This window comes from Populus euphratica, unplaced genomic scaffold, assembly GCF_000495115.2.
Source record: "Populus euphratica unplaced genomic scaffold, PopEup_1.0 scaffold11.1, whole genome shotgun sequence".
In the NCBI taxonomy this organism is placed as follows: Eukaryota; Viridiplantae; Streptophyta; class Magnoliopsida; order Malpighiales; family Salicaceae; genus Populus; species Populus euphratica.
In genome coordinates, this window is record NW_011499878.1 from 606805 (window position 1) to 619775 (window position 12971).

The following is a 12971-nucleotide window of genomic DNA, read 5'->3' on the forward strand; positions in this document are numbered from 1 at the left end:
AATTCGTGGCTCGAGTTATAAAATTATGATAATTAAATTAAAAAATAAAATAAAATATGAAGCTTAATTCCAAATCAAACTAACATTAAAGGAAATTAAAAAATAAAATAAAATATGAAGCCTAATTCCAAATCAAACTAACATGATGAAACTGAAAAAATAAATATTCAATTAAAATTAAAAAAAAAAAAAACAATCCGAGCCAACTAGATCTATTAAACTTGTGATTTAAGTTATGAGATCATAATAACTTTATAAAAAATAAATTGAAAAAATAACAAAGCTCAATTCCTCTGGATCAAATATTAAATGTTAAAATCAAGAACAAAAAAATAAATTCATGAAACCGAGATGATCTCATTTAAAAAATTCAAAAAATTAAAAATTTAATTTCTAAATAATGAAGAATAAAATTAAAATTAAAAAAAAAACAAATTACTATTGCAATGAGCAATGCTTTATAATAGTAACTATAATGACATTGATGTAACTTTTAGGTTTTGTTAATACAAAATAATTTTTTTATAATAGTCTCATACATAATTAATGCTTTAATTAGTAGTTTTTATTAATGGAGAACCAATAAAATAAGTTTATGGTTCGTTGAATTCATATCGTTTTTCTTTTCAATGATGGAACACTTCTTCATCTTCTAATTTCCCTAAAATCTTACATAGGAGTTTATTCCCGCGTTTAAATTTAATTGTTTTTTTGTATGTGATAAGATTCCAGGTGCGGGCCTACGACATTCCAGCCCATATACATTGACGAACTAGGCTCGAGGAACACCCTGGTTCGGAACACCCACTTTATTTTTTGTTAGGTAATAAATTACTTGATCTCATACTAATTTGGGTGAAATTCCAACAAAATTCCTTTGCTTGCAACCCTTTTTTAGAAGTTGCTTTTTGTGTCTTTCAATGCTTTCATGTTAGGATGGCAGATACAAACATTTAGACATGAAGGCAAGGGATTTTTTACAGTGCATGAAAGCTCATTAGGTGGGATATTCTCGGTCGAATATCTGCTAAATTTTGCCTCTTATTCTAGTTTTCTTCGATGGAAACAAGATAGGCCATCTCGATTATCTTATCAAATCTCACCTTTTCTTATTATAAAATGGCCCGAGAACGTAATACACTCCTGAAAAAAACAACATGGACGATGAGAATATGGCCCTTCTTTCCCTGACCAGCCTGTGGTGGTTCTCTACCTCCCAGTACGGGCTACCTTACCAGCCTTCCGGTCCAAGCCAGACTTCATTTGGGCTGAACATGATTCGAATGGTGCAACCAAGAATTCAAGCATTACTTATGCTCAGCTCAATGACTCAGCGCAGTTAATTTCTACCCAGTTAGTTCTTCAGTAACAAAGAGGTGACACTATTGTCATTCTATGCTCACCTGGGCTGGAGCTTGTTGAGATCTAATTGTAGTTTGAATAATTTTTCTAGTTTGAAAAATCTATGCCATTACAAAAAAAAAAAAATTAAAAGTACTTAGTGTTTTCCTGTGGATTGTGAGGAGAAATATTATTGATTCAAGAAGTATTTTGACTATTTTTATCTTTCATAATTTAAGCTTTCTAGCATACATTTAAGGATAATATAGTATTTTTCATAAGACACCTTTCTAGCATACATTTAAGGATAATATAATATTTTTCATAAGACACTTCTAGTATTACAAGATTTAATAGGGGTAAGGGGTCTTTAAACTTTTATTAATATAATATAATGTCAATAATAACCTTAGATGTTGACTTCCCTTGACCGCATTGGTATGAATATTTTTTATTTTTTATTATTATATGAACAATCTAGTTATTTAAAAGTCATTTAACTCAAATAATTTTTAGCTTAGATTAGAGGGGGGGGTTTCTATTATGTTTTTTTTTTTATTAATATTGTATGGGATTAGAGATAATTTGTCATTTATATATAATAAATTTTAAAAAAATTATTGTCGTGTGCATTGCATACACCAATATATGGGAGGTACTCGCGCCCTTTAAACAGTGTTTGTGACGCTTCCTATTAAAAGAACACTGCATGTCAGAGCAATGTTGGATGCATCTTGTTGTTCCCTTTATGACGGTGAGGCACGTTACTTTGTCCCATGCATGGTGGAGCTCCGATGATTTGTTTTCATTGCTCCCTGTTTTCCTTGTTGACTTCCCTTGACCGCATTGGTATGAATATTTTTTATTTTTTATTATTATATGAACAATCTAGTTATTTAAAAGTCATTTAACTCAAATAATTTTTAGCTTAGATTAGAGGGGGGGGTTTCTATTATGTTTTTTTTTTTATTAATATTGTATGGGATTAGAGATAATTTGTCATTTATATATAATAAATTTTAAAAAAATTATTGTCGTGTGCATTGCATACACCAATATGTGGGAGGTACTCGCGCCCTTTAAATAGTGTTTGTGACGCTTCCTATTAAAAGAACACTGCATGTCAGAGCAATGTTGGATGCATCTTGTTGTTCCCTTTATGACGGTGAGGCACGTTACTTTGTCCCATGCATGGTGGAGCTCCGATGATTTGTTTTCATTGCTCCCTGTTTTCCTTCTTTTTAGTCTTGAAAAATGTGTTACCCTTGCAAAAAATCAAAAGGATGTGTTATTTATTATCTTTATCACATTTGGTTCACTTTCTTTTAGTTGTATCAAATTACAATTATTTTTTTCAATTACATGCTTTGACATTTGATTTTTATATAAATTTGTTCTCTTATTATATAATGTTTCAGGTTTGACGCACAATGCTTTAATTTCTAATTTAGATTATTGGCTTTTTTATGAAATTTTAATTTATTTTCAATTCATCCTTGGATCTATGATTTTATTTTTTTATTTTTTTTCATACTTGATCCTTATTCTTTTAATTTGTATTTTTTTTATTCTTTTGTGAATTTAGTTTTTTTTATTTATTTTGCCCTTCAATTCAGAGTTTTATGGTATTTAAGATTTGACCCTCAATATTTTGATTTCTAATTTTGATTCTTGATTTTTTTTATTTTTTTTTAAATTCGGTCTCCATTCTCTTGATTTTTAATTTTTATTTTGGATTCATCTGTTTTTTTTTTTCAATTTTACCCTTAAATTCAAAATTTTAGTTTATCCTCTCAATTTGTTTTTTCAAAATGAGATCCTTAATCTCTTAATTACTTTTTTTTTATCCATCAATTTTTTTATGTCATTATTCAACATTTGATTTATTGGGATCTGGTCTCCTTATTTTTTTCTTATTTTTTTAGGCTTTACCAGAGAGTCAATTCAGAACAATTATCGAGTCATAAAGTCAAGTAAGTTGACTCAAGTAAACTCAAGTCAACCAAATCTTTTTATTTTATAAAAAAAGATAAAATGATGCCATTTGAAAAAAAAATTAGTCAATGAGTTTTGACCTTTTTTTTACTGGATTTTCCCTAAGCTAATCGAAACATGGGTCATCCCGGATTTTTGATTGTCTTATACTTGATCAATTATCTCTTAATTTCTTTTGAAACTTGGCCTAGTTTAAGCTAATGATCACCTGCCGTCGAGTCAAGACAAGTTTTAAAATAATTGTTTTCTAGATGTGGTGTTTTTATTTTAGTCACTAGCTACGGTCACGAGTGTGAAAAATTAATATGAGCTTACATCATTTTCTTTCTTAGTTATATCCTTCAAGGTTGTTCGTTAATCGCTATTTTCTTTAGTTTTCTTTTCAATTAGGTTCTTTATGTCTTATGATTTAAGTGGAAAGTTTGTTTATATGGTCCAAGTTTTTTTTTGTTTTTTTTTATTCTTCAAGATTCGATATTTTTTTAAATTAAAACTTTTTTCTTTTTCTTTTTTTTTTTACCTTCTATTGGATTATCCTACTCGTGGGTTTTGACAATCTTGATTCTGTTCATACTTTGTTTTTTTAAGACTTTTTTTTCTTCAATTTCATTCATTAACATTTTAATTCCTGGAGATTGGCATTCATTATTTTTTTTAGTTTTTTTTCTATGATGTCAAGTCTTTGATTTTATTTTATTTTTTTTCCTGAGCTTTGTTTTTCAAAACCAAAGAAAATTCAGCACGACCTAGGATGAAGTGTAGGCCATCTATCTAGTTAAATCTATTAGTAACTTGATTCTTTTTACCCGATTCATGTTTCTTTTTTAATCTATTTAGTGTTTTTTTATTATGACAAATAGAAAGCATAGAAGAAGAAATATATAATATGGAAAGATTAACAAAAGTAAGATATTTTTTTAAAAGAAAATTATTAGATTAAACATGATCAACGTTGATCAAATGATTAATTAATTATTTTTAAAACTAGAGGGATTATTGATTTCTTTCTACAAAATTAGAAAAACTAATTTATAGTCCCTTTTATTTTCTCAATTACACTTTTGATTAAAAAATAAAATAAGAAATTCATTCCTTTTACTTTTCAGTTATTGAATTTAAAAGAGAAGAAAGAGATTCAAACTGAAGAGATATAAAGTCATCAATTATTCACACCAATTCTAGCCATGAAAATAATAAATCTTGATGTCATCAAAAGGGGCAACATTGAAAAACCATAATAAAACAACTAATTTATTGAAATCAGGACTAATTTTAAGTAAACCACATAACCGAAATCAAAAACCATAATGAACATAACAACGAAGCAGCATGATTATTATCTTTTTTATTACTACATTCAACCAAGAATTTATCACCCCATTCGCTGAAACTTAAATTACCGAAGTACATTTTCTATACAAGGTAAGAGAAGTTCAACCTCAAATCCATGTTTTGTTTGAATGCTTTTTTACAAACTAAACATCAAATAAACTGATCAACAAATTACTCAGGTTGTTGGTGAACCACAGGTAGTGGAAGGAGTAGCATGATCGCAATACTAAATGAACAGCCATAAGTGTGGTAGACAAAAATATTGAGAGTGTGATGCTCTGGCCTGCCACTCCCAAAATCTTGAATATTGCAGCAAGCAAGATGCCAAATTAAGCTGCCTGGCTAAAATGTCAAGAGGTATGGAGATGAAAGTTCTGAAAATGAAACACAATTTTCTCTTTTATGTTCCCAAAAGTTTCATACCAGATATGGCTTCAAAATTGAAATAGATTTTAACAGGACTAGACCTAAAACGAATATGTGCTTTGCATCTGAAAAAAGAAAAGAGGGAAAAAGAGATTCCAAGTTGGATCATGATGCTCGAAATAAAAACAAAAGTAAATGTATAAAGGTCCTGGCTTCTGACTCTTGCTTTCGAAATTCTATTGGTGGAAGCTGTACTGCAACAAGAAACGACCATGAACAGGTAGAGAGCTATGTAGCAAGCAAATAGGCAAGTACCAAAGCAAAAGATGTTCAAAGAGAGGGACAAGCAAAGCCATCGATTGCATCACAGAAAGGTAAGACATTGCTTGGGGCAAGCGTGGTGTTGCAGAGAGGTTTGCAGATCAAAAACAGAATGCCCACATTAGCCTCTGGTCATGCTTGAGAGTTGAGATTGAGAGAATCATACTGCACTATACTACACGACAACACCATCACTGTGGACCATTCCCATGCAGATTTTTTCACTTTTTACCCCCCCCCCAAATAGCTCTTTCCTTCTTCATTTGCATAAATTCTTATTAAACTTTAAGCATGTAAAGAATATCAACTGAGTCGATGTTCTTAACAACACTGGATTCACCTTTTTTTTAAAAAAAAAAAATCCATACACTCGAGCTGGGATATTTTTGAGAAACTTATTTATCCATAATTAACTTCTCTTTAAATTCTTGAAACAAACAAGCTCATTATACATGTATCACCTTAACTGATGATCTGAGCCAAATTTTTAAAGTAGGTGTCTGTTTGTTAAAGTAACGAATTAGAGGCTAATGTAATGCCTAGGGTTTAAGACTAAGCATGGTGGCAAAAAATAAGGCTAGCTGGGTCGCATCAGGTGAGAGGAGGACACCATATACATCTGTTCGGCTATCTAGGGGTCAAGTTGGGTTAAAGATAAGAAATGGAAAGGGAGGCAATAATGAAGGGGTTAAGTGGGACCCATTGTGACAGGGCGTGGGAGAGGGTTGAACATGACGTTGTCGGTTGTTTTGTACAGAGAAAGGGCTCTTAATCTCATCACCATCTCCTCACAAAGTTTATCTACCCTCTGGCTTCGTCACAAGCAACCAAGCTGTCTCTTGTTGGACATGTAGTTGGCCTGTTGGAAGCCCAGAAGCACAGTCCTTAACCCCCATAATCTTAAACTTCGAAAACACACACACCCAAACCCCTCTCTTTTCTATCTCTCTATTGCCAATTCTTGTATTTCTACATAACTTGAAAACATTAGCTAGCTACAGAGAGATGTTAGGGACTTGATGATGATGATGATGAGAAAGCCTGTAGTGCTGGCGATGCTAACTGTGGCCTCTCCCTCTTGAAACTGTGAGTTAGGTCCCATTTAACCTTCAATTTCATGTTTGTTTTTAAGATTTTATTTTTCTTGATTTTATCGCCCCCCTTCCTTCTCATCTCATTCCAAGCTTGCCTCTTGGCACAGCTAGGGAAATCTTAACAGCTTCCTGAACTTAGCTTAGGTCATTAATTAGTACGTATTTAAGCTACTACAACTTATTCTTTTTTGAAATGTTTCTTATTTACTGTTAGGCGTGCAATCTTGGAGAGCAGCTTCAAGATTTAAAGTTCCATCGTTATTAAAAATCCCGAAAGCTTAAGATTTTATTTTCAAAAAAAAGATTCTAGTACTGCGTTTAAGAAAGGTGTGGAGCATAGCCATGGAAATAAGAGGTCCAGAAAATGATATAAGAACGTCAGTCCCTTCAGGTTATAGTCACCAATCATCGGGATTAGAAAGAAGAAAAGATGGCAACCACAATGGCAGCAGTGTCCTTACTTACACTCAAACCCTAGATCACCCACGCCAACCCTCAAGATCTCCAAACCCAGATCGACTTGCAATCATATCAAGTGGATCGAACTCCAAAACATCCAACACAAGGTACCTCGAATGTCTCAGAAACCACGCAGCCAGTGCAGGCGGCAATGTTTTTGATGGTTGTGGTGAGTTCATGCCAGGAGGCGAAGAAGGAAGTTTAGAAGCACTAAAATGTGCTGCTTGTGATTGCCACCGCAACTTTCACCGCAGAGAACTCGATGGAGAGATTCAATTTAGTCCTGGTTCAAGAAGCACTACTATGGTTCATAATCTTCAGTTGGCACCACCATTGCCTTCGCCAACTGTACTGCATCATCACCACCACCATCAAAGATATTCTATGGGGTTGCATTCAAGTCCTAACACTGCAAATATGGTTCAACCCATGAGTGTGGCTTTTGGTGGTACCAGTGGAGGAACCGAGTCTTCAAGTGAGGAACTTAATCCTTTTCAGTCTAATGCAGAGGGAGTACCACCTCCTCCGCCTTATGTTATGTCGAAGAAAAGATATAGAACAAAATTCACACAAGAACAGAAAGATAAGATGATGGAGTTTGCTGAGAAAGTTGGGTGGAGGATTAACAGGCAAGATGAGGAGGAAGTGGAGAGATTTTGTGCCGAAGTTGGTGTAAGGAGGCAGGTTTTCAAGGTTTGGATGCATAATAACAAGAATTTGAAGAAGCAGCAACAGCAACAAGTACCACTTGATGAGAACCCGTGATGTTTCTTTGAAGAATATAATTAATTGCTTCAGGTGATGAGGTATCCATGATGGATATGAATGTGAAAGGCTTGGTTGGTAGCTAGCTGGTTGAGTAGGAGGAGAGATCCATGAAAAGAAGAAGAAGATGGAGGCGGGTTAGCATGATTATTGAATATGGGAAGGTCTTTTCTCTGTCTTTGATAAAAAATTTGTAAAATTCTCATGTTGCCCTAAGTTTTGCTATCTTCCTTTTTCTCAATACCAATGTTGTTAGAAAAGCTTCCATTGTTTTCCAATCAGAGTTATAGTATGTTTGGATTATTTGTCACATATCATTCATTTTAAGAGTTTCTCAATTATTTTCTCCAACAAAATTATTAGACAAGGAAAATGAAGCAAAAATTACAGCCGTTTTCTGCATAATGCTAGATTGTATTCGAGTTTTTAACACAATCATACGAGGAACATGTGCCTGAATCCCAGTTAACAATTATAGCAAACAATATGGGCCAGGTTAGGCTTGATGTCTTATCTGTCTATAATATATATCCCTAAACTGGTCTGTGTTCGAACCCAGAAAATAGTAGGGCTGGGCCATGGATAATTCATTGGATTACACCCATCCTCACCCCCCTATTTAATCATTGGTAATTCCTCCACGAATCAACATGAACACTGAAAAGATTGCTGTTCAATCCATGTTTCATATTAAGTCTAACTGTGTAAGAGAAATGGAAGTGGATTTTGGTTTTGGCATCAGCTTTTTTTTCTTTTAAATAGTTTTGGAAACAGATTTGAAATGATACGAACACTTCGTTTCTTGACTTGGGTGTGAAAGCCTCAAAAGGGCCAAAAACACCAGGTGTGAGGGTGCAATAAAGTACATCACCTGGACTGGAGACTTTATCTGCCAAAGTCGCATTCTATTTACTGTTGTGGCATATGCACTTAGAAGAAGCATCATAACTGGTTATCGGACATCAATTCATGAACAAGGGTAGTCTAGTATATATCAACATCGCCTGAAAGAAAGCTAAGTCTAGTCGTGTAGTTTATCTCCCATAATGAATAGACTCTCTTATAAAACAAGAACAGTACTTTGCCATAAACATTTTCACCATTGAATTTGCATGATGAAGCAGAGTAAGGTTATCCAATGCCAATCTCCGTGATTAAAATGGTGCCATAGATACAGTGATGTCTTTCAAAATTAGGATGACAATTCCTCACAAACATATACATGCTGAAACAAACAAAAGTATAAGAAATTGTTCAAGAATAAAGTTTCAGCTATATTGCATTTCGGATCAAATTTTTAAAAAATATATATAAACATTGCTAATAAGTTTTCATGAAGAAAAAGATTTAAATAATGTAGAGATTGATCCAATGTGACCTGTTCAAATTAGCAAGTTTAAAGACAATTTCAATATTAACAAAAAATATAAAAAGTAAGTTTTTGACTTGGATTACAAAACTAAGAAAACTTCATAAAAAATAAACTAAAATAAATTATGAAATTTATTTTTTAATCAATTAAAAAATAAATTTTTTAAAAAATTAATTCAAAATAAGATTCAAAAAAACTCCGAATTTTTTAATTAATTAAAAAATAAATTTTTAAAAAAATTAATTCAAAATAAAATTCAAAAAAACTCCCAATCAATTAGATTAACCAACAAAACTTGTGAATCACACTATAAAATTAATATAGACTTATAAAAAGTAATTAAATTAAATTATGAAGATTAATAAAAAAATAAAATTAATATTCAACAATAAAATTAAAAATAAAAAAAATTATTTTAATAAACAATATTTTATAAGAAAAAGAATAATAATTTCTACTCCTCAATTAGTTCTTGTTAATATCATATTTTTTTTATTTCATATAAGATATTTTCAAATGAATGAGATTCTGAGACAACTTCATGGAGAAATTAGGTTTTTTATGATTTGATTGATAAATGACGTGATTAAAGTGAGAGTGATCGATAAATTTGACTGATAATTTAAAAAATAAGATTAACTTGGAAGAAAAAACTCTATAATATCTAATCATTAAATAGAGAATGCATATATGCACTTGGTGGCCTAAAAATCACATGGCTCAAACAGCTGGAACAATAATAGTTATTATTGTTTTGAAAATTGTGTTTTGTGATGAATAAATTCTCACTATTAAAACTATATTAATTTCTAGATGGGCCCCCAAAAAATAGACATGCTGAAATTGATGGGACATTCATCCTTATAAATCTTTCCTCTCACCTAATTTTGTTGGATTCATATGTGAAAGGAATCCGTACTCTGCAGTGTATAGAACAAACCCGATGGACCTTTCAATTAAAGAAGGAAAGATACAATTCTATAGGCTATCAAATTCTTTCTAGGCTAAAAACATGAGTTTAGAAAATGATGAAAAAAAGAGATGGTTTTTGTTTTTTTTTGGGTAATACTACATTGAGGTCAATTATTTTTTTTAATTGTTTAAAAAATATTAAAATAAATAAAAATAATAATATACTATATAATATATTTTTAAAAATAAATATTGAGCAAGTAATTTACTTTAATAAACAAATTATTTAGAACAAATTAAATTCAACAAAGAGCAAAATATAAAAATATTTAGTATGTTTTTAAAATTAGTGAAAATCATATGTGTGTATATTATGAAGCTTAATATACAATTAAATCAAATATTAAATAATAAAATTAAAAAAATATAAATTTAATAAAAAAACAATTTTAAATTAATTCCTTAAATTCATAATTCCTTAAATTCTAAATTCAAGATCAATCAAGAAAATTAATTTAGTATTGAAGTATAAAATAAAATAAATAAATTTAAAAAACTTGTCAATATTATAAAATAACAATGATAAAATGATGATAAAATCTTATATATAAATATAATGAAGGAGAATGAGATTATATATAAAAAAAATTTAATTTTAAAAATAATTTAAAATAAAATAATAATAATCAAAATAAAAAAAATGTATAATGAAGGAGAATGAGATTATATATATAAAAAATTTAATTTTAAAAATAATTTAAAATAAAATAATAATAATCAAAATAAAAAAAATGATAAATGATAAAATAAAAAAAAAATAACAAATCCTATGGGAAAGAAATCCTATTGTAAAATGTTACAAGGGTAGTCACGAAAACTGATAAAAAAAAAGAGAAAAGAGGAGGGAAAAAAAAGAAAAAGAAAAAAAGAAAGAAATCACTGCCAAGTTGCCGGGAATTAAGTCACTTGTGCCGGTAGCCCATGCCGTTGCAAATTAGAAACCACCAAGGAAGCGGGTTTTTACCCACCTTGAGGTAGCACACGTGTCGTTCAAAGACGGTAGAATAACGCACTCGTTGATGTGTTCCATGAACACACCACTAACTTTTCTTTCTTTTTATTTTTATTTATTAATCAAACTATCAAATCACTCATGATACCACCCAATAATTACAATAAAAACTAATATAAAAATACCAACATGCTCCTAAAGTCAAGCTCGTGACCTTGTTTATTTCAATGGCAATAAAGTGTACGTGTTAAAAAGAAATTTTAAATAAGAATTTAAACCAAAGTTTTTTATTTTATTTATTTTTAAGAGTAGCCAAGTGATTCATTGTGCAACAAATTATGGAAGGACTGAGGTGCCCCAAACAATTATAAAATGATATGTAAAACCAGCAAACAAAACTATTTTACCGCTAAAAAAGAATATTGTGTGATTTTTTTAAGAACAAATCAGTTAATTCACTGTTGTAATCTACATTGAATCATGGCTAATATACATGGTTTCTCCACACGGTTTCGGTTTTGTAATACCGTAACCGAGTTTAAGCCCATTAATATTTAAATCAATCACCCTTAAACCCCTTGTAAGCACAATAGAACCTTAGCAAAACCCCTGGAATCGTAATCACACCCCGACCTGAAGAACCATCTCCCCCTCTGAAATGGCTGCTCTGTCAAAAACATTGTACCCTTACTAGACTTCATCGTCATCTACAAATCAAGCAAGCTTCCCTTCATCAGTCCCAAAAATCATCTCTCCTTTGATTCCATGGCTCAGCTCAATCTCCACCCTTCATCTGTGACATCTAATCCCAAACCCCACTCTAATTCCCAGGGTTTAGCTGACTGTTCCATGAGTATTTAGAAATGCCGTAATAATTATTTTTAACTTTTTTAAAAATATATTAAAATAATATTTTTTTATTTCTTAAAATTATTTTTTAGCATGAACACATTAAAATAATTTTAAAATATTAATTTAAAATAAATAAATAAAATAAAATAAAATTTTAACTTTTTTTTAAATACTTCTAAAGTAGAAAGAGAGCTCAAATTCATGCTAATAGGACAAGGGAGTGTTTGTTGACCTGACGACGGGCCTTGTTCAGGGTGGGTGTACGGTCCAGGAGTTTTTGCTGGACTCCTTTTGTTGCAGCTAATTTCATTTGGGATAATTACACCCATAGTCCCTCTCTGATGAGAGTTCAATTAATTAGGTGCTTCAACTATTATTCTTTCTAAGTCGATCCCTCTATTATTCATTGTGCCTACTACTAGAACCCTCACTACTCCATCACAGCATGCATCTACTACATTAATGATTTGTTGTCACACGATACGTGCACATTTAAGATAAAAAAAAAAGAAGACTAGAAATTAAAATATTTTCTTGTAATTTATTGAATTTAATGGATACAAAATAAGAAGATTATTTCAAAATTATTGATTTATTTAATTTAAATATTTAATGACCACAAAATGAGAAAATCTTTTCAAAATTATGGAACAGTATGAGAAAAAAAGGTCAATTTTATTCCTTCTAGCATTTTTTTCTATTTACCCCATGCTTATAACTTCCATTCGAAGCCATGCCTGTTAATGGTCCTGTGCTAATGGTTCTATGTTTTATTAACTTCATCGGTAGAAGTGCTCTAGTTTTTGAGTGAACGATGGCATGCTATGCTATTTAAGGAAATTCTATTTATATCTCTACAAAAATGTAATTTTTATTCAAACAAGCAACTTACATCTCGATGACATTGCATCGACAGCATACATCCTGAGATTTCCGGAAGAATCTTCGTCTTCAATTAAATCTAAAACCTGCTAATTAAAGGGAGCCGACTCGATCATCCCCTTCCAAATTGTAATATACAGTTTTATAAGACCTGTATCGATGGTCTATTCAAGTGATTCACCGGTCCAAAACCAAGGTACAGTGCTGATTGCATGGAAAAATCCGAAGTTTTTTTCGCCACTTCAAAACAACGTAGTTTTGAGAGTTC

At 31.1% G+C, this 12971-nt stretch overlaps 1 protein-coding gene across 1 annotated transcript; it reads left to right on the plus strand.

The window, feature by feature from the left end:
- Positions 1-6071: 6071 nt before the first annotated feature.
- Positions 6072-7985, plus strand: LOC105128749 (zinc-finger homeodomain protein 5-like). The gene is made up of 2 exons (XM_011030549.1): positions 6072-6441; positions 6664-7985. Exon 2 carries the CDS (start codon positions 6792-6794, stop codon positions 7671-7673), a length of 882 nt encoding a protein of 293 aa, XP_011028851.1. The 5' UTR covers positions 6072-6441; positions 6664-6791; the 3' UTR covers positions 7674-7985.
- Positions 7986-12971: the final 4986 nt, after the last annotated feature.

Coding starts and splice junctions, on each gene's coding strand:
- LOC105128749 (XM_011030549.1), top strand. CDS start 6,792: ATGGAAATAAGAGGTCCAGAAAATGATATAAGAACGTCAGTCCCTTCA.